Consider the following 23,490-nt stretch of genomic DNA (forward strand, 5'->3'; position numbering starts at 1 on the left):
CCCTAGTTACCATCTAGCCTATCCCCACTATTCCTTTTGAATATTGGGGCAAAATTAGCTGCATACTTTTACAGTATTAGCGAAAATGCTGAATATGCACAGAAAGGAAAAAAACGATTCTCACAGCTATCTGGACCATACCTCTTCCCACCCTGTCACTCGCAAAAATATCATTCCCTCCTCTAAGTTTCTTCATCTTCACCGCATCTACTCTCAGGATGAGTCTTTTCATTCCAGAACTAATGAGATGTTCTTCTTCAAAGAAAGGGACTTCCCTTCCTCCATCATCAACTCTGCCCTCACCTCATCCTCCCACCAGCCCACCAGAGATAGGGTTCCTCTTGTCCTGATCTACCGCCCCAGTAGCCTCCGCATCCAGCACATAATTCTCTGCAACTTCTGCCATTAATAAAGGGATCCCACCACCAAGCATACATTTCCCTCCCCCCTCCCACTTTCCACAGGAATCACTTTCCACGCAACTCTCTTGTCCATTCGTCCCTCCCCACTGATCTCCCTCCTGGTACTTATCCTTGCAAGTGGAATAAGTGCCACACGTGTCCCTACACCTCCTCCCTATCATTCAGAGCCCCAAACAGTCTTTACAGGTGAGGCAACACTTCACCGGAGTCTGTTGGAGTCATCTACAGTATCCGGTGCTCCCAGTATGGCCTCCTGTATATTGGCGAGACCCAACATAGATTTGGAAATCGTTTTGCCAAGCACCTACGCTCCATCCACCAGAAAAGGTGCGATCTTCCGTTGGCCACCCACTTCAATTCTACTTCCCATTCTGACATGTCAGTCCATGGCTGCCCCTACTGCCGCAATGAGGCCACACTCGGGCTGGAGGTGCAATACCTTATATTCCATGAGGGTAGCCTCAAACTTGATGGCATGAACATAGATTTCTCAAACTTCCTGAAATTGACCCCCGCCCACCATTGCCCCCTTCACCATTCCCCATTCCCATTTCCCTCTCACCTTATCTCCTCACCTGCCCATCACCTCCCTCTGGTGCTCCTCTCCCTTTTCTTCCATGGGCCTCTGTCCTCACCTTTCAGAATCCCCCTTCTCCTGCCCTTTATCTCTTTCACCCATCAGCTTCCCAGCTGTCACTTTACCCCTCTCACAGTTTCACCCATTACCTACCATCTTCCTCCCCCCCCCACCTCTTGCTCTAACTTCTCATCTTTTCCCCCCAGTCCTGATGAAGGGTCATAAGCCCAAAATGTTGACTGTTTACATTTTTCCATAGATGCTGTCTGGCCTGGTGAGTTCCTCCAGCACTTGTGTGCAGCTTGGATTTCCAGCATCTGCAGATTTTCACATCATTGAAATATTGTCTGGTCTTTCACTTTATTTATCCTTGTGACTTAATAAGACTTGATAATTAAATCTAATAGTTTTGGAAGATTTAAGCAGAATATATGCAAAAGATCTACAAAGTAAAAAAATCAATCTGGATTTCACATTAATAGCCACTTCATGAACAGACATGTTAAACCCAGCCAGATGAATTGATTTTAAGCACAAATTGAGCAATATCTGCTCTACACAAAAATGAAATTACATTTAAATTCTTGCATACCCTCACTGTTAAGCTTACTACCCAAAAATTGCGAAGACCTGGTGATTTAATACATTAAACAGGTAGAACAGCAATTTGAAAATTTTCAAATGAAAATCTTCATGATCGTTAAATTGTCTTAAAAAGCCTGACTGGTACACTTCTTTCAGAGAAGGAACCCATCTCTTCTTCCTCAGCCTGGCTTACATACTGCCAATCTTACTCCAGTTGCAACGACTCTTTCGATATGGTGGTTAGCTGTGCAGTTATAAACTTAAGGCAACAGATGGGCAAAAATACCTTCATTGCCCACATCCAACCATGTAAACTAAAACTCTGCTAGAATGCTCTTTTTAAATATAATCAGCGAAGAAAAAACAAACAACCAACCTTCTGAAGGGCGCCTGTCGTGTCCAAAAAACACCCGTGTTGCTGAGCTCTTAATGTAGGGCAAGGGAAGTTGGGGTAATGGTCCTTCTGGTAAGAACTGGCTCACATTCTAAAATAGGAAAAGGTTGATTTCTTTAGTTACTAATATTTTAAATTATTACAATTTCAGTAATATTCAAATAGATCTTCACTCCGTGATCCCATCCTTAGGTTATCAGTTTTATCCTTTGCTTCTTAATTTGCAACAGTGGCAAATTTTACTGGGAGTTGAAGAGTTCTGCATTGATCTAACCTTCAAATCAAAAACTTCGAGAAAAAAAATTGGAAGTGTAATAAATCAAATTAAATGCAAATACTGAATAAAAGGTCGCCAGATTTGCTCAAATTTAAAGAATGTATCAAATGTCCGACTTCTTATTTTCTCTAAACTTAAACAGGACACAATGGAGGAAAGCCAATAAAAGACCGTAGGTGGATTAGAATCCTTCCACTTCAATAAAATGGCTCTCCTAGCCAATAAAGTCGAAAAGGCTATCATACATTGAGCGGAAACAGGAATGATTCCAGCTTCCGATGGGATAATCCCAAAAATTGCCGTAAGCAAATTAGGTTGTAGATCCAGATCCAAGACTTTCGATAACGTTTTAAAAACATCTCTCCAAAAGTTATCTAGCTTTATACAAGACCAATACATGTGAGTTAAAGTGGCCACCTCAATATTACATGTCACAAATAGGATTGATATTGGAAAAAATACGCGCTAGTTTATCCTTTGACATATGGGCCCGATGCACTACCTTGAACTGTATCAAGGAGTGGCGGGCACAAATAGAGGAGTTATTAACCAAGTGAAAAATTTTACTCCATTGATTATCTGAAAATGACTCCTGAAATTCCAATTCCCAAGCACGTTTAATTTTATCATTAGCTATCATTCGTAAGTTCAATAACCGTTTATAGATTATAGCTACCAACCCTTTTGGAAATGGTTTAAACTGAAAGAGAGCATCTGTCATATTAGGTGGATAAGCAGAGGGGTAATTTGGCAACAAACCATGTAAAAAATTGCTAATTTGTAAATATCTAAAAAAGTGTACATTAGATAAATCATATTTATCCACTAACTGAGAAAAAGACATTAAACAGTCCCACAAAAACAAATCTGAACAAGTTATTATTCCCTTGGTTTTCCAAATTAAAAAGGCCTTATCCAAAATTGATGGTTTAAAAAAATAATTCAGATGGATATTACTAGAAAGAGTAAAATTATTTAGCTCAAAAGATCTACGAAACTGAAACCAAATTCTTAACATATGTTTAATAATGGATTTAAAATCTTGTCTACTAATCTTCCAAAATCAAAAGGGAAGAGGAGCTCCCAGTAAAGAGGCCAAAGAGAAACCTTTCACCGAGTTTACCTCTAGATCCAACCATGAAGGACATTCATGTATATCTGAATAGTGAATCCAAAAAGTAATATATCGAATATTAATTGCCCATTCTAAAATTTGGCAAAGCCATACCACCATCCTTTTTTAATTTCTGCAATAAGAGTTTACTCAATCTAGGATTTTTATTGTTCCAAATATATGATAAGATTACAGAATCTATTCTGTCAAAGAACTTTTTAGGAACAAAGGAAGGAACTGCCTGAAATATATAAGAGTTTCAGTAAGACCATCATTTTAATAGCATTAATTTGACCTAGTAACGATAATGTACTAGGCGACCATTTAGAAAGCATTTGTTTGATGTAATCAATTAATGAAAAAAAAATTATATTTATAAAGATCCTTAAAATTTTTAGTAATTTTAATACCAAGATAGGTAAAGTAATTTTTAGCAATACTAAAGGGTACTTAATGATTTGGATCCGAGTAATTATTAATAGGAAATAACTCACTTTTATGTAAATTTAATTTATACCCAGAGAAAATACTGAATTCACAAAATATAGATAACATAGAAGGAATAGATTTCCTAGGATCTGAAATATAAACTAGCAGGTCATCTGCATATAACGAAACCTTGTGTATTTTGTCCCGTCTCTTAATACCCTGACCAGTATTAGAATCTCTAAGAGCAATAGCAAGGGATTCTAAGGCCAAGTTAAATAACAAAGGGCTAAGAACAAGCATATAATACACTTTAATGAGGAACATGGCCGTGCAAACAACCCAGTTGGGTCTTTCTTTTTCCATGCTAAACATTGCAAGGATTTCCATTAAGATTTTTAACAATTTGCTGGAAGAACTCAGTGAGTCAATCAGCATCTCTGCAAGGAAAGGAATTGTCAATGTTTCAGATCAAAACTCTGCATCTGAGCCCTACAGTCCTGATGTAGGGTTTCAACTTGAAGCCTCAACAATTCCTTTCCTCACAGATGCTGACTGATCCACTGAGTTCTTCCAGAAGATCGATTGTTTTTCCAGATCCAAGCATCTGGAGTCAGGTCTGCACCAAGATGTAGCTTGGATGGAGGCCAAGATGCATCCTTTTTGAAAAACAATCTACATCCATATCCATTTTATTTGAAAGTAAAACATCACAGAAACAAAAGAATCCATACAAGGATCTGAAATTAAAATGAACCAACACTGCAATCTCCAAGGGTGTACAGGGGATAAAAGCAGTTGCTGTTTTACAGAACTAGACACATAGAACAGTATGATACAGCCACAATACAGTGCTGACCTTGTTAACTGATGCCAAATTAATATCTTGCGCCTGCACATGATATTTCACCATTTTTTTGTATATTCATGTGCCCATCTAAGAACTTCTTAAATGTTATTGTATCTTCCTGCAGCACCAACAGTGGCAGTTGACCCCAGACACCCACTACTGTGTACAAAATAAATTCTTCCACACACCTCTTTTGAACCTCGCCTCTCTCACCTTAAATGCACATCCTTTAATAGGAATCATTTCATCCCTGGGAAAAGGATACCAGCTGTCTATGCCTTTGATATTCTTAAAAAGTTCTATTAGGTTACCAATAAACTTCTGCTGTTCCAGAGAAAACAACACACTCCCTCTAACCCAGGCAACATTGAGGGAAATTTCTTCTGCACCCTCTCCCTCTAATGGGTTAACCAAAACCAAATACAATACTAACCAGACTTCCACAAAGCACCAGCACAACTTCCTGACTAATCTTAGAGTCAGAGAGTAATACTGCATGAACGCAGGCACTTCATGTGAATGAGTCCCAATTTCCTGTACTCAGCCCATATTCCTTTAAGTCCCACCCCAACATAAAACTTATCCAAATGCTTCTTCAGTGATATTATTGTACCTGCTTCAACCACTTTGTCTGGGGGCTCATTCCACATACTCACCACCCTGACGGAAAAAGCTGTCCCTAAAATCCATTTAAATACTTCCCATCCTCGACTGTCGCTCCCCAGCTTTGGACTACCCTACCCTGAGAAAAAACCATTTCCATCTGCCTTGAATTCAATACATAAAGTAATGTCAAATAACTTGCTTCGCGTAATGCAGGAAGTCTTACTTTCACAAACGATGATATTTGGGCATTTAGCTTTTGCTTCAGTGCAGTGAAGGAGCAGGGAGAATGGAAGGCTAGTGGTGCGTGGTAGAACCAGGGATGAAGATTCAGTGAGGCAGGAATCAAAATAGACAAGATACTGGAAAAGAGGCCCACAGCTACATACTACATTCAGGTTTATGGATTACTTCTCATCACAAGCAACTACAAATAAAATTAAGGAAAGGCAGGGGAAAAGTTCTAAATACAGAATAAGCCAACAACTTGATTTGCTTTTTTTTAAAATTAATGAATACTTTACTGGGGCTTAAAATTTGTGAATCAAAAATACAAAATACAGGTACCTGTAAAGGTGCTTCCATTAAGATTAATGCACAGAGCAAAAACAGTTATTGCAACCTCAGTAATTACTATGATAGCAATAGAATTACTTCCATTAACATTTGAAGTAATCCTCTTTTCAACATCAAACGTTGTTTTACAATTTTAAAAGGATTACATCCTTTATTTTCTGCCAATAAAGTTAATCAACACTAGGATTCATTACTCCTTGATTTCTCTTACCTTATAAACATAAAGGTACTCCCGAAGGAAAGCCTCCTGCTGAGCAGCAGTCTGCTTGCTGTCATTGATCAGAATATGCCTAAAGGCTGACACTGCATTGTCCAGCTGTTTCAGAGTGAAAGACTGACGACCAATCGTGAAGTTGATATGATCCTCTGCCAGACTCCATCCTTTTCCTTTGTAAACTTGCATTGCTTGACTGTAGCACCGCAAGGCATGCTTTCGCTGTAATGAAAACAATTCAGAGATTTGCAGGATTGAGAAAGCAGTGACAATCAAAGACTTCAGATTTCATTACAGCAAGGACTTTAGTTAATCATTTAAAAGAACCCATACTGACTGAGGAAAGTGCATGGGTCCTATACTTTTTATGCTGAATGCTCTGAGGAGCCCTTTAGTCCAACTCATCCATGCTGACCAAGATGTCCATCTAACCTAGTCCCATATCCCTCTAAGCCTTTCCTATCCATGTCCCTGTCCAAATGCCTCTTAGAGGTTTTCATTATACCTTCAAACACTTCCTCTGGCAGCTCATTTCATATATTCATCTTCCTTTGTATTAAGTTGCCATTCAGATCTCTTTTAAACCATTTCTCTCTCGCTTTATAAACTGCTCTGCCATTTACTGTGGATGTGCGCTACCTTGGTTACATTTTCCCTTTATATCCCTATTTCCTTTGGTGCCTGAAAAGTTGTACCAAACCACAATAACTGCATATCAAAAGCTCTATTGAAACAGAACTCCAAAATTCAGACCCCTCCCTCAATAAAAGAAATATCTATTTTAAACACCAATAATCCCATTCTGAGATTAATCTAACAATTTGAAAGAACCAGCCCCAAGAGTTATGTGAACAATCTGAACAAAACAAAATTTTATACTTGAAATTTAGATAAGTAATATCAAATTTATAATGGTCAAAGGCTTCTCCAGGAACTACATTCATCCTTAATATGCATCTTGTAAGCAATCAGAAAAATGGTTAAGAAAGTAAGTCTGAGACCTACACTCCAACAATTTACCTGGATCATAATTTAAACAGTCTGTACCAAAAATTCAACCAACTCAAAACCTGGAAACTGAAGAACTTGAGCAAGACAAAGGGCTGACAGAGAATAGACAAAGCAGATTTAACTTAATGCATTGACATATTGGTTTTCTCAAAAGATCTGTTAATTGCACATTTCAATGGCATGTTTACCTGATCTGCTTTACCAAACCGATGTCCAGCCAGAATCATATGAAAAGCAAACTTCCGCACCATCGGAGATCGCATGTTGATAAAACAGTGAGCAGCTTGTTCCAGTAATATCGCACTTCGAAGGTCAGAATCCTATATTTACCAAAGACATTGAAGCCCCATATCACTGAAAAATTTCAATACCACTGCTCAAAGTCAAATTAATATATTCAAGAACTGTTCTCAATATCATCTAGATAGGCAGTCCAGAATATGACAGGGGCAATCCAGGCTATGACAGGACTTATTTTCTGAGAACTTTTGGTAACCTGAACTGTTTGTAAGATGGAAATGTGTGGGAAAGAATTGCAGAAACATCCATGATGAGAAGAAGTGGGCATGGGAAAAGTAGTTGCCAGCCAGACTCACTGACTGAGTGAGCGGGTCAATCTACTCAGTACCCTCAGCTATCTGACATAGGACTGCAAAAATTTCCTTGTGCTGAATCGAAATCCAAACCCTTAAGTTAACAATACAGCTTTGAACCCTGTGAATCCAAGCAACTATTGGGTCAGTTAAATACAAATAATTAAATGTAATAAAGATGATACAACAACAGATGTTAAAATTAGGGCTAAAGTAACATGGGCAGCCTTTGTGGACATCCAAGTATTGAGTCAAAGGAATTCCTGTGAAACTCGGAAAAATGGGAGGTTGATAATCGACATAGTTTGCTGAATCAGGGCTGTATTCCTCCATGACTCCAACAAAAAGAAAGCACTTGGGTGCAGTTTATTACTTCTGCAGCCAATTGAAGTTTGAATCGTAATTACCCTTGCAAAGATGTACTCTAAAACACTTAGTGGTCATTAACTGGAAAGGCCCAAGATTACTGAACACACTAGTGATACAAACTTTTTGTGTTGCTTCAGATACTAGCAGGAACACAATCTCCACCTGTGAAGGTAAGGCGTTCATCTAGTTTTCCAAAGAAATAAAACATTAGGTATTTTCAAGTGAACATCAGATAAAAATCTTCAAGCACTGCAATTTGCTTTATTTTTATGTTAGAATTTAAGTGCATGATTGTGAAGCAGTACCAATTAAATTCAAAGTACATTTATTATCAAAGAACGCATATTATATACGACCTTGATATTCGTCTCCTCAGAGGCAGCAACAAAACAAAGAAACCCAATAAAACCCATTTTGTTTAAAAAAGAGACTGTCAAACCAATGTGCAGGGGAATAAAAACAAATCATGCAAATAACTGAAATTCACGAAAGTGAGATCACAGCCATGAAGCCTGTCATCACTGTAGCCAGTCCACGAACTTATTAGTTGCAGGTCATGGCCTCAGTGCAGCGCAGAGACGAGTAAACCTTGCGGAAAAGCAAGCTGAACACCAGCACATTCCTTGCCCCTGGCCCCGACACCCTGACCTTTTCAATTTCGCCCATCTTAAATCAGACAGACCTTACATCGTTCCTCACTCTCAGACCTGGGCCCTGCTGTAGCAATACACTCTCAGACCCAGGCCCCGCCACCTCCATTGGCCCATACCCGGTCTTTCCAATTCGGCTTGGTGCTTAAATTAAACCTTGGGTCTTTCCTCACCCTTGGGCCCAAGGCCCTGCCTCGCCTCAGCTCTGCCACAGAGAGACCACTCTGGCAATGACTAAACACAGGCTCATTCTATGTTCTTGGGTCCAGGCCCCACTGCTTCCATTGGGTCCATACAAGCCACGCTGCAACCATCCTGCACACCTTCGAGACTTCAGTTCACATCACAAAAATGTCAGATAGTACAGGCAGTTCAAAAGCTCAACTCCGAAAGGGAAATTACTGGCTATTGATTGCATTGAATGTTTACCAGAAAAGATGTGATTAATAAAATTGTTAGTAGTTGTATTTGTTATGGACAAGTAGTCACCATGCTTCACCAGTACCATCTGTTGTCTACTATGATATATTGGAATATACAACTACATCATTCTCCATTCATTGTACATCCTGCCCTGGTTTAACTTCCCAAAATGCATCATTCAACACTTGAATTGAAACTCCATCTGCCATTCGTTTGCCCACTTTCACAGTTGATGTATCCTGTTTAATCTTATACTTCACTATCCACACTAATAATAGTCATCTGCAAAATTCCAGCATATCCCCTAAGCACCGCCAGGTTCTCCCTGATCAAAGATGCAACTCGTCCTCCTCTCTTACCTCCACCTCTATCACCAATGCCCCAAAACATTGAGCCTGTCCACTCATCAGCTCTCTTTGTGTAACAGCTATAATACTTTCCCACGTTCTGAGTCCAGCTCCTTCACCTGTCAGACTTCATGCATCAAAATAAATGTATTTAACCTATCAAGCCTTCCTCACTCTCTGTCCTGCCTAATGGACTTACTTTAACTAAATTGCCTCAACCCTCTTATCTTGGGTCCCAATTCCCTGGCAGACTAGTTGAAACCCGCCCAATGAGCACTAGCAAAACTTCCCATCAGGACATTTGTTTCCCTCCAGTTCAAACACAACCCTTTTGTGCAGGTAATCTGCCCCAGAAATAAAATAAGTAGAAATAAAAGAAACAATATCATTTTGTGACTTTAGATGACTTTGAACTTCCAAACCAAGTTATTACACAATGGCTAAATAGGGCAACTTTGACAAATGTTAAATGCATCAATGGAAAAAGTGTGCTCACTTTCATAATTCTAATTGAAATCTCAAGTGAATTTTTGGCAAGTATTTCACCAGCATAGTGCCCATGACCTAATATTCAAAGAACAATTTTGTATCAGATCTAAGAAAAACTCATACTATGACAAAATTGGATATTGTCAGAAGGAATTCATAACATCTCCTACCTCACTAGTCATCCGAATAAGCAGTGTTGCAGCTTCTGAATATTTGGCTTGGCTTTTTAAGATTTCAGCACTCAATAATGTACATCGCTCAGCAAGTACCAAGTTCCTAGAAAGGAGCAATTATATGAAAAATTTAAGTACCAAGTTAGATTTGATCAATTCAGTCATTGCATTTATACTGACTCCAATGCAAGCAATTCCATCCATCCCATTTTTACACTTACTTTATCTGCAGTCTGACAAATTGCACTCTCTCACCTGCCACCAATCCTCCAATGATTATTGTCCAACCTCCAATAAGGGTAATTTACAGCAGCCAATAAACTTACCAGGTCTCTTGGGTTAGAGGAAACCACCACAGAAACAAAACCCCATACGCTCACAGAAATGCTGTGAAAGTTTCATACAAAGATCATCAATAAGAAAAATTAACTCTTCCTCCCTCCACACATACTGCACCACCTTTTTAACTATTTCCAACATTCTATGTTCTATTTCAACAGATATTCCACTTCTCTGAATGTCACTGCTCTTGTGGTTTGTAATTCTGTTCCAAAAAAATTTGCAAGACTACTTGAGTCTAGAGATAAGGGGTATAGCATCTAGATTCAGGAGAATAAAGTTATGACAGGAATCAGAAACTGCTTTTGCCCCACAGAGTAGCCAATCTGTGGAATTCTCTGCCCAAAGCAGCAGTAGGGGCTACCTAATTAAATATATTTAAGACACAGATTCTCGAATGGTAGAGGAAGAATCTACGGGGAAAAACAGGTAGGTGGAACTGAGTCCATAGCTGTATAGATCTACTATGATCTTATTGAATGGCGGAGCAGGCTCAATGGGTCAAATGAACTACTCCTGCTCCTAGCTCTTATGATCTTAAGTATCTAGTTGAGCAGACACCAAAACTGACTTCTAATCTAGTATTAGTTTGTATAGTTTCAGAACATCTAATACAAGATTCTGAAATTGATTAGAAAATAGCAGTACTCTCACTTCATTACATGTCAATTCCCAATTGCCTTGAAGAGTCACATACTTGCACAGGTCCTTGTATGTTTGAATTGCTGTTTCCATATAATGGGTGGGATATTGCCGCTGTGCTCCAGGTTGAAGAAAAACCGAGGCTGCTGCCATTTCCTTTCACGTTAAGATTTTAAGAAGAAATGTTATTTTCACATTACACAACACTCAACACTTCAAATTCAAAGTATTTATATGTTCGGATTTAAAAAACAAATATGCACCAAAGTACCAAAAATAATTTAAAAATTTTAAGTAACCCATGCATCAATGTTAAATTAATCATTCTGACTCACAGTATTAAGATGAAAATCTCATTTCAATGTGGACTTATGCAGCAATTAACATTAAACACTAAGCATTACTTTAACACTATTCAGTTTTTTCTCAGAGGCAAAGCTAAAGGTGATCAGATACCAGTTCAATGGAGTATAGTTTTTTGAAGAATATTAATTTGAATAAAATGAACCACATCAGGGAAGATGTGGAAGCTTATTTCTGTCATGGAACCAACTTCCAAAGGATCAAAGAATTAACTCTGGATGTTACTTAAATCTTCACATCTTCCACTCTTCAAAATGTCCTTCAATTTCTCCCAATTTCCCTTCAAATATCTCTCATTCCCACTGCTGTCACACTACAATTTTTGTTTTTTAAGCCAAGCAGATCATCATCCACTATTCTGAAGGTGTAATGATCTGAAACATTAACTCTTTCACCACAAATGTTGCTTAGCTTGTTAACACCATCTGTTTTTAACTACGCTGGGCCAAATCTTGCTGGCCGAAATATAGCCATTCCAGAACCTCAAAACACAGAGTCCAAGATGTGCTAGAGGCCAACTGCCCCATTGCTGGACTAAGGACTTAGTACCAGACAGGTCAGATACGCCCCTTTTAGGATCTTAATATGTTTAATTACTGTAATATTTTAAGCTAAAAATTTTAGTCTTTATTTTTTATAAAAACTATCTCTGACAATCAAGAGATATCTCATAACTTAAAAGTCCCCTGACAGCTAGTATCCAGGGACTCATGGTGTACCATCTTAAGAGCCACACTAATACAGCAGGGAAATAGACAAGGCAAAAGCATCCATGCGGATCTAAATGCCCACTAGGTTCCATGTGTGGTGGTGGGGGGAATCTCAGGATTTGAAGCCTGAGAACTGCTCAATCATTGGAGCCAATTAGGTCAGAAAAACTACAGGCTGGCAGAGATCATGGACACCCTAAAAAACCTTGAAGTCAGGCTCATTCCAAACTTCCTTCTGGCACTGATTGTCTGGGTAGTCAGAGGCTTTTTCTCCCCAGGGATGAAATGACTAACACGAGAGGACACAGTTTTAAGCTGCTTGGAAGAAGGTACAGAGAAGATGTCAGGGTAAGTTTTTTTTTAAAAACACACAGTGGTGAGTGCGTGAAATAGACTGCAAAAAACAATGGTGGAAACAGATGTGACAGGGTCTTTTAGTACCTGGATAGGTGCACAGAGCTTAGAAAATAGAGGGCTCTGGGTAACGCTAGGTAATTTCTAAAGTATGTACGTGTTCCGCACAGCATTGTGGGCCGGAGGGCCTGTATTGCGCTGTAAGCTTTCTCTGTTTCTACTTACTATCAATATTCACAAATAATGGACAAAGTAAAATACCAGAAACTCTTTAGATCTATACTAAAAAAAAACCAAGTACTTATTATTAAGAACAGCAGGGCAATGATATATGACAATTGGCTAATTGAAAAAGAAAATGCTTGCAGATCTTTTGACAATGGGGACTGGACTGACATACATGAAGCACTTTCAGTTAACAAATCACAGAGCAAGTTGGATTAAGAATTTTACTTTGGCAGATGGCTCACAAAAACAACTTTAAAGTGCTAGGCGGAAAAGATTTTTCAGTTGATCAGAACTCATGAACATACATTAATTCTGCACCATCAATAGATTCACTCTTCAGAATACCAAACAGATTTTATAATTAAAACAGTTTTAGAACAATCAGAAAGTCTGTGTAGATTGTTTCAAGTTGAAGATGTTAATTCTGTTTTTATTTCAGACTTCCAGCATTTGCAGTTTTCTTTTGCTGTGCTATTATATGCACATCGTTTTCCCCACCAAAAATTTTCTTGTTCATCCAGTAGTAAATCTACAGCTCCATTGTAAAATAACACATTATCTTTACTCTGGAGCAAATGCCCACCATCCTTCCTATGGTCACTAACACATGGCTTCATTGGCTGAACAGAAGATTTTTGCAGGCCCAGATGTTAATTCTAGCTGGACAGATGAAAGCAGATTGATGACAGATTGCAAAGAGGAACTCAATAGGCACCAGGAGGCAAAATGGCAAGGACATGAAACAAAAAGTCATTGTGAATAATCTAATTGCTTACTAAAAGCACTAACCCAAATGGACAGAATAACCCACCTCCTCGACTCCTTTTAAAATGTCATTTGAAGGAAATTTGAATGAAATGCAAAATACTTAAATGAGGAAATAGCAAATCATCATATCCAAATTTCTATCCAAACAAGTTTATAATATTGATTCTAACATTGTTTTTGCAGTCTTTTCAAGGAAACTTTCATTTGACAAATTCAAACTGAAGCAGACACCAACAAAATATTGTCACTGCCATCACATCAGTAACTAATGGAACACTTTACCTCATTGTCAAGCTTCATGAGCAATGATATCTTAAAAGGTGGAATCCAACCCATGCTGACAACAGCATTAAAGTGAACCATTGTTCACAATCCTATTTAGGTATAATATTTTTTTTCTTGACTTATGGGGCAAGTAGGGAAACAAAGACAACTTAGGGAGAAAACAAGACATCTTAAAAATATATACCAGTCAATAAAATGAATGTAAAAGTTATTGTTAAAGATATTCTGATAATATGAGTTTTAAAATAAAAAGATGTATGCAGAAAATTTTGGAACCCTTTTATATTATCACTTGCAACCCATTTTGTAATTAGAATAAGCACTAACCAATGCGCCTGCTGCATAAAGCATTGCTTGGTCATTCAGAAAATCTTTCTTTGCGGTATGGTAACAGTTGTAGGCCAGGTCGTAATGTTGAACCAAGAAACAAAGATCTGCCATTTTTCTTATTTGTAGCTCTGGAGCCTCTGGTGGATACCTGAAAAATGTCAAAGCAGAGAAAAACATCAGAACAAAGTAACATACGCAGAAATCTAAAACTCACTCCCCTTATTCTAAGTTACCCAATACGATTTACATCGATCTGCAAAATCAGGTTTACTATCACTGACATATTCCATTAAATCTACTGTTTTGCAGCAGCAATACAGCACAAGATAAAAATTACTGCAACTTCAAAAATGAATAATGCAAAAAAATTACATTTACAAATTGAAAGGATTCCTTGAACAGATGTTGTAAATATGAGTTAATTTTCCTTTTTGTTAATCCACATCCTTTGATCTGCAGATTCTTATACCTCTCCAGCAGTTTTGCATTTCAGTATTCAGGTGCACTTAAAATACTTAAGGATTGTAATAAGTTCTTTTGTCCTCCTCAAAAGCAAGATTATGTTTAAATTAATGGTTTCCTACGTTTAACTTGACCTAGGTTAGTGGAAAACCATTTTACTCAGAAGTTACCTCTAACTTGCTATACCCAGTTTATCTTTTAAATACGTTTATTCCCTCTTACACCTCAATGCAGTTTACCCAAAACTTAAAGCTAAAATTACAATCCTTGTATTTATTCTTTTGAAATCTCTTACCATGGAATATTTTCTCCTCCCATATGCCAGATGTATTTCAACACCACACTTTTATCTATTGTCAATTATCAGTAACTATTGTTATTATTGCATAGTCTTAAGGATTTGCATTGTTTTTCAAAGCAAATCAAGAGAACTTTACCAAAATTACAGAAAAATCGACTTACAACAGACTGGAAGCATTTTTTAATTCATTTAGAGTTTTCTCTGGCACTTTACTGCCACTGAACCATTTCTTAGTTGCGGTGAACAAAGAACGACTGAGACCTTTTCTAGACACCAGCTGCAGAAATAAAAGTGTGTAATATCAGCTAAGTTTGTAACTTCAAAGCAACTATTGCAAGTGTTTAAAAAAAAGGGTTACGACAAAGGCATTACATAACAAATGCAAGTAAACATACACTTTAAATATGTTCCTGAGCTAATTATTAAAACAAATTTGCAGCTCTCAACTGTTACTTGAAGCTATTCAAGATTGATTTAGCACGGATTCAAGTCACAAGACCATTAAGATAAAGGAATAGAATTAGGCCATTCGAGCCATCCAGCCTGTTCTGCCATTCAATTATAGCCCATTCTCCCACCTCTCCCCATAATCCTCAACTCCCTTACCAATCAAGAGCCTACAATTACTACCCAAAATACACTTCATGATTTTCCCTCCACAACCCTGTGGCAATAGGTTCCACAGATTCACCACCCTCTGGTTAAAGGGATCTCCATTTCAAAGGGATGCCCCTTAATCTCAAGTCAATGCCGAGATCTTTTCTCTCAATGGAATCATCTCTCCACATACACTCAATCCAAGCCTTTCAGCCCTTATTTCTTCGCCAGCACAGGTCTTAAATATGTTTTAGATAAATGCTATACCAATAATGACCATATTTTTATTAATTAAGCTATTATATTGATTTTAAAATGGTGATCCATTGGAATGAGACAAAAAGCTTTGCAAAGATAAATGTTCATCTTGCTTTGGCCTCTAGGTAGATGTACATTATTCTCTTGAATACATTCAATTTCAGCTTGTTCTAGCAGAATTCTAGACATAAAGAATATTTAAGATTCAGCCTCAAATGAGTTTAAAGGTACAGAAACAGGCCCAAATCTTTTATTTTCCCCCCTCCAAAGATGAAACCGTTTAAAAAAAGTTTACACTATATTCAGTTCCCCCCGCCAACCTCACTGGCTTCCTTTCACTTATGTAACTAAATCAGTGATTTCCAAAGGGCGCCATTACATGTCCTAAGGGGGTGTTACGGGAAGAAGTTGGGGGGGGGGGGGTAGGCGTTCCAAGATTCTTTTTGGGGGGGGGGGGGAGAGGTGCTGAGTGGCACCCTAACTTGAGGCACGAGACCTGACAACTATGTCATCTCACTGTCATCAACATCCAATAGGCATTCCCAGCTTGTGTTATATTTTTTGTTTTAATTTAGCCCTATTAATGATGGATAAATACATACAGAGTGATCTTTATGAGTTCTGAAGGCTGTGAAACCTTGAATTCGCAACCTGCTGAGAACAGAAACTACAGAAAAGTTGCTTATTTGTAATACTGTGCTGTCTAAAGAAGACATCGACAGTGCAGGAACACTTCGGTAAAAGACAGCCTGCAAAGGCTACTTATGGTACTACTCAGTTCCAGAAGATGAAAGCAGCATTTGAAAAGTGTTGCACTCGAGTAATTAGCCAAGAAAGCTAAAAATGACCTTGATAGTGGTCTCATTGTTTCTTATAACATTTCCACAATGACAGCCAAGTGTGGAAAATCTCATACAGTCGGTGAAAAATTAATGGCTGCTGTATCACAATTGTTCACCACTGTTCTCAAAATGGATACCAGTATTTTAAAATCAATTCCTCTAAGTAGTAACTCTGTAGCTCCTCACACTGACAAAATGAGTGAAGACTGAGTATCAACTACACAGAGCTACAAAAAACAGAATTTGAGATACAATTGGATGAGTTGTCTGTGGGAGACAATGAGGCATTGCTAATTGCATATACACGGTTTATCAAAAACGGAAAAGTTTATGAAGAGATTCTCTTTTGCAAAAAGAGAAAAATAAATATCAGAGAATCAATCTATGACAAGCTCAAAATATGAGGACTAAAGTATTCCAATGATTCCTTGTGCAACAGATGAAGCACCATACATGACAGAATGCCTTGATGGTTTAGTGGCATTTATGAAAAAAGGAATTCGTAGTCTGTTTGCAATCCATTCTGTAATTCATCGTCAACACCTTGCAGCCAAAATCCTCGGCCAGTGACTTTTTTCAAGTATGACTCTTGTAATATCTGCTGTCAACAAAATTAAAACTCATTCATTAAATTGCAGAACACTTCACCAGTTATGCCAAGATAATGATGAAGAGTTTGAACTCTTGCTTCTTCATACTGAATGTGTTGGCTGCTTAAAGTGTATCTTTGATCTTTTTGACACTGGTTGCATTTTTGCTCAAAGTCGACAAGAGCTTGGGAAACAAGATTGAACTTCTATGTGGAGATGTGGCATACCTGTGTAACAATCAGCCTATGTGACATAACAAACATTATAAATATGAAACTGCAGGATGAGAACTTCAATTTAATCCAGGCAAAAAGTTCAGTATCTACTTTTAAATGAAAATTGGAAATATATAAACAAAAAATTGGCAGAATTTTTCTCAGTTTCCCTGCATAGAAAGTATGGCATTCTTTCACAGACAGTGATTTGCAAGAGTGCTGCTTGAACCTACAGTCACTGTTGAAGGGTTTTCAAAATCAATTCAAGGATTTGTATGATCTGAAAATTCCGGATTGGGTAATTAACCCAGTCCTTTTCAAGGTGGCAGAACAGAAAGTGAGCTTGCAAGAAGAAATTATTGAAATTCACAGAATAATGAGGAAGCAAAAACACTTTTCAAAGATGTTGGTTTTTGTGGTATGTGACTATACCGCCATATGATGCTTTCTGGTCTGTGGAGAAGAGCCAAATGTCTTCATTGCATTTCCATCCTCCTACCTTGTTCAAAGAGGCTTCAGTGCAGTGAACTACATACTCACAAATAAACAGAAACCGCTTGGACGTTATGTTTGGGGACTTAAGGCTTTTGCTGTCACAACTTGAAGCAGGTATTTTAACTCTTGCTAAAGACAATCAAGCTCAAGGATAACATTGATATCGAAGCTGTTGTACAGGTACTGTGTAAGCTAGGTTTAAAGCCAAATAAAAATTTAAGGCAGAATCATTTTTCTCATGTTAGCATATAGTAGAGATGTTTTTACACTATGGGGGTGCAGGGAAGTATATTGTGCCTTGGAGAGGCACTGGCAGGTACGAAGGTGCTTTGGGAGGGGTGATGGCAAGTATGAACATGCTTTAGGGGTGTAAGAGGGGTTAAAAGGTTGGGAAACACTGAATTGGACCTTTAAATGTATTTATAGTTACTGCAATACAGTGGCATGTCACATGAGAATTATTAATTTTTAATGCATTTTTTCCAGAGTATGGGTATCTTTGGCAAAGGGAGCATGTTTTGGCCATCACTAATTATTAAAGGTGATGGTGAGTCACCTTCCTGAACCACTGTCCTTACAGGGGTTTGGAGTTCCTTGATGCTTTGGGGTAGGGACAGTATACAAGGGTCTATCAGTCAGCACCCAATCTGCTATATATCAAAACATCTCATTCAAGGATAGTTCTTTTCTGCTTGCTACGAATAACATAGAGCAGTGGTCCCCAACCACCGGGCTGCAAAGCATGTGCTACCGGGCCACAAGGAAACGATATGATTTGGCGATATGAAACGACATGAGTCAGCTGCAACTTTCCTTATTCCCTGTCACGCACTGCTGAACTTGAAGTAGGGTTGCCAACTGTCCCATATTAGCCGGAACATCCTGTATATTGGGCTAAATTGGTTTGTCCCATACAGGACCGCCCTTGTCCCGTATTTCCCCCGCTAAGGTAGAGCGTTCCTATGAAACCTTTCGTGCCGAAATGGCGTAAAGCGAAGAAGCAATTACCATTAATTTATATGGGAAAAATTTGAGCGTTCCCAGACCCAAAAAATAACCTACTGAATCTAAAATAATGCTAACATATAATAAAAGCAGGAATGATATGATAAATACACAGGATATATATAGTAGAAATAACGTATGTACAGTGTAGTTTCACTTAACAGAATCCGGAAGATTAAGCCAAAACCAATTTGTAGAAAAAAATTGGCATGTACACGCATGCACACACACACAGGTGCCTGTGCAAGGCTTCAAGGTCATGGTAGTCTTTCTCAGGGTAAACACAAGTGTCCCATATTTGACTGCTACTTTTGTCCCTTTTTTGTGAGTGAGGAAGTCGGCAACCCTACTTGAACACCACCCCCCTCCCCCCCCGTCGGCCGGTCCACAAGAATATTGTCAATATTAAACCGGTCTGCGGTGTAAAAAAGGTTGGGGACCCCTGACATAGAGGTTCAAGGTTATCAAAAAATTTCAACCCATAAAACAGGGGTGCACATCTCCCCGACTATACTGTACATACATTATTTCTATTTTATATAGGTTGTGTATTTATCATATTATTCCTGCTTTTCATATGCTAGTGTTATTTATTTTCCGTTTTATATGTTATTTGGTATGATTTGGTAGGTTATTTTTTGGGTCTGGGAACGCGCAAAAATTTTTCCCATATAAATTAATGGTAATTGCTTCTTCGCTTCACGCCATTTCAGCACGAAAGGTTTCATAGGAATACTCTACCTTAGCGGGGGAAATACGGGACAAGAGCAGTCCCGTATGGGTCAAACCAATTTAGCCCAACGTACGAGATGTCCCAACAAATACGGGACAGTTGGCAACCCTATGTTCAAGTTCAACAGTGCGTAACAGGGAATGAGGAAAGGTGCAGCTGACTCATATCGTTTCCTCACGGCCCGGTAGCACATGCTTTGTGGCCTGGTGGTTGGGGACTGTTGCCATAAAAGAAGTGATCTAAGAATAAACTGAAAATGAACTATACAAACCCATTCATGACAATGGGATGTCGTCAAATGATTTTACAGTTGGTAAATTAGTCTTTTGTTGTCACATGTACTGAGGTAGTGAGAAGCTTGTCATCTGGCATATTGTCCATGCAGATTAATTCATTTCAACAGTGCATTGAGGTAGTACAAGATAAGACAGTAACAGAATGTAGGATAAACTGCTATAGTTAGAGAAAGTGCAGTGCAGGCAATAATGTGCAAAGTCAAAACAAAATGGATTGTGAGGGCATGTTCACCTATCATACTAAGGGGCCACTCAATAGTCTTATGGAATAGTCTTATAATAGTCTTAGGAAAGAAGCCGCCCTTAAGCTTGGTAGTATGTGCTTTCAGTTTTTATATTTTCTACCAAAGGGGAAGAAGAGAGAATATCAAGGCTGGGTGGGATCTTATTATATTGGCTGCAATACCAAGGCAGCAAGAAGTGTAGGCAGAGTTCATGGAGGGGAAGCTAGTTTCCATGATGTGCTGAGCTGTGCCCACAACACTCTGCAGTTTCTTGCAGTCACAGACAGAGCCACTCCCTTATCAAGCCATGATGCAAAATCAGAATCACATTTATTACCAGTCTTATATGAAGTGAAATTTGTTGTTTTGCAGCAGTTCAGCACGAAGACATCAGAGATAGGAGCAGAAGTAGGCCATGATCTCCCCTCACTCTCTTAAACTCCACAGAATACAGCCCAAGAGCTGTCAGACGTCCTTCATATGGTAACCCTTTCATTCCTGGAATCACTTGTGAATCTTCTCTGAACCCTCTCCAATGTCAGTACACCACATCTACTACACCTCCTTGTCTACCCTGTTTGTAATTTCCTCAAAAAAAATTGCAGTAGCTTTGTCAGGCAGGATTTTCCTTTCAGGAAACCATGCTGGCTTTGACCTATAAATTACTAGATAAATAAACAGTGCAAAAGAAAAATAATGTGGACATTTTGAAATCTGATGGTGGAGGGGAAACGCAACTTCTGAAACACTGAATGTAGGCCTTTATGCTCCAGTATCTCCTACCTGATGGTAGTAATGAATAGGGGGCACATCAGATTTTGAGGGTCCTCTGTGATGGATGACATGACTTCTTAAAGATGCTCTCAATGATTGGGTGGGTTGAGACTGTGATGGAGCCGGCCAAGTCTAAAACCTAAAAATTAGAGCTGGTGATGTGCTGGTATCAATCTATTGGGCCTAGGATAGATCCTCCGAGATGATGACACCCAAGAACTTGAAGCTGCTCACCCTTTCCACAGCTGACCACTCAGAACAATGATGTGTCTTGCCGTTCCCTTCCCCATGTCCACAATGATGTTGCTGAAACTGACTGCAAGCTCGTTCTTGCAACATCAGTCAACCAGCTGATCCATCTCACCCCTGTATACCAACTCATTGCCAACAGTGGTGTTTTGAGGATTTTCAATTGTGTTTGATGTGTGCTTAGCCAAGAAGAGGGCAGAAAGTGTAGAGCACTGGGTTAATCTTGGATCTTCGAGATGAGCCTACGTCGATTGTCAACAAAGGGGTATTATCACCAATCCATACTGATTGTAGTCTCCTGATGAGGAAGTCCTGACTGGATGCTTTCTAAGGTTCATATGTAAAAAATGGTGAGGGTCAAAGGGTCTATGCCACCTTTCTTTAGTCTCCAAAGGAAACTGAGGCACTAGTGAGATTTTTTTTGCTGTGGCATTTACATAGTCATAGAACACTCCAGCACAGAAACAGGCCCTTCAGTCCATCTAGTACATGCCAAACCTGGTTGGACCAGAATGGACTATTAATGTTCACATCTAGGAAACTGACATAGTTGGGGTTGAGAGTTTCAAGTTCGTTGTGCGTTTCTGTTAATAAGAAATTGACTGCCAATGTCTGCACAGAAAGTTCCCAATAAACATCTCACCAGAATCAACTACATCCCTGCCAGTGGAGAACTCCTCCCTTACTCTCAAGGGTGCCAGCCTAGATTGTCTACTTGTGTGAAGTGGGACTCGAAACCAAATACTCCTAATATTGAACCACATATTGTTTTGGTACTGGTCAGAGAAAGCCAACAGTATTTAATATGAAAACTGGTAACAGCAAACCATACTTTCTTCTGAAAAACGAAATGGACTAACATTTAGAAAAAAGTACACATTATCAGATTCAAGACTAAAGAATAGTAATACTGATCAACCATAGATACTACAAAAGTAGCTACAAAACAAATATAGAAGCAGACAACAAAAATTTTCCCTCAACAACAGAGCTTCAAAATCGGGCACCACAGATATCCTAGAGAATTTAGGGGATCATGAGGGGCAAGGGAAGTGTAAAGTTGTACAGAAATAACTGAAGTATTTGTAAGGAGGAAACTTCTCAATAGTTCATAAGCCTTAGTAGTAGAGTTTCAGCAAACGCTTAAGTTGAGGGGATAGTGCCAAACATGCTCATATAACTGTGGCTGCATCTTGTAACTGAACACTTCTCAAGCTGATATTGTTAACTGCTTCATTGTCACTAACCTTCCTGGACATGGCGAGGATTCTTATTCCTGGATGGTTTTAGATGTTTGTCCATTAGGAAGAATAATCATTTTCCAATACCAATGAAACATTCAGCATATCAGAAGAGAAACACATTTAAATAAGCTTACAACACATTTCATAGAAAAACTGATAAATCAGACCACTCCAGACCACCTTCTTTGGGTTGAACAAGCTTTTAAAACATTAGTAGAAGCAACAATTATCTGTGAATTAGACAAAAACCTTTGGTTTGAATGTCAGTGGGTATCACTGGGCAATTCATCACAAAATATTTACCAGGGAGGCAAATAACATCAACAAAAACAGAAAATTATGAGAAGAACTCACAAGTCAGTACTTTGTTTTTGTTTCCAATTTTTAGCATCCAGTTTTTTATTTTCTTGAAATGAAGGTACAGGTCATCCATAAGCTTACTGAATAGCAGGAGAGACAAGGGCCTGAATGCTGTAGATTCCAATTCAGGTCAACCATGTTTAAGTTTCACCATCCCTTCAAACAAATTCCTTGAATTGGATCTTATTATTTCTGGCTTGTCTCAAAGACTGGAGTACAGTCGGCCCTCCTTATCTGCGAGGGATTGGTTCCGGGACCCCTTGCAGATAACAAAAAACGCGGATGCTCAAGTCCCTTATTCAACCTGTCTCAATACAGTGGACCTTAGGACCCAACGGAACCCCAGATCTTATTTAACCTGTTTTAGTGCAGTGGACATTAGGACCTGGCGGTGGAGCTCTGAATCCCCAGTGTTTCTGTCAATGAAAGTAATCACGATCACGACTGAAAATAAAGTGGAAATAATAAAGCGATTGGAAAGAGGTGAAACGTCATCAGTCATTGGAAAAGTGTTAGGCTACAGTCAGTCAACGACCAGAACAATTTTAAAGGATAAAGTGAGAAAGGCCCTGCCCCAATGAAAGCTACAATTATTACTAAGCAATGCAGTGGTTTAATTATTAGGTTTTGGGTTTTTAAATCTTCTACATCAATCCGGCACAGATGGAAAGCGTGCTTGGGAGCGATCTGTCACTGGATCGAACTCAGGAACGATCTGTCACTTCCCGAGCCC

The 23,490-nt window shown here is 38.7% G+C and overlaps 1 protein-coding gene across 6 annotated transcripts in view; it reads right to left on the minus strand.

The window, feature by feature from the left end:
• The window catches only part of trappc8 (trafficking protein particle complex subunit 8), a 165,896-nt gene that overhangs the window by 68,953 nt on the left and 73,453 nt on the right, over positions 1–23,490 (minus strand). For all 6 annotated transcript variants that reach the window (XR_011885978.1, XR_011885979.1, XM_072257877.1 and 3 more), the window contains 7 exons: positions 15,037–15,152; positions 14,110–14,260; positions 11,130–11,230; positions 10,091–10,196; positions 7,238–7,369; positions 6,036–6,260; positions 1,961–2,069 (listed from right to left, as the gene is read on the minus strand). Coding sequence is in view for 4 of the 6 variants with exons in the window: in XM_072257877.1 (XP_072113978.1) it covers positions 1,961–2,069; positions 6,036–6,260; positions 7,238–7,369; positions 10,091–10,196; positions 11,130–11,230; positions 14,110–14,260; positions 15,037–15,152 (940 nt within the window). In the remaining 2 variants the exon portion in view is untranslated. The remainder of the gene's footprint in view (positions 1–1,960; positions 2,070–6,035; positions 6,261–7,237; positions 7,370–10,090; positions 10,197–11,129; positions 11,231–14,109; positions 14,261–15,036; positions 15,153–23,490) is intronic.

The sequence above is a fragment of the Mobula birostris genome, chromosome 1 (genome assembly GCF_030028105.1).
Source record: "Mobula birostris isolate sMobBir1 chromosome 1, sMobBir1.hap1, whole genome shotgun sequence".
Classification (NCBI taxonomy): Eukaryota; Metazoa; Chordata; class Chondrichthyes; order Myliobatiformes; family Myliobatidae; genus Mobula; species Mobula birostris.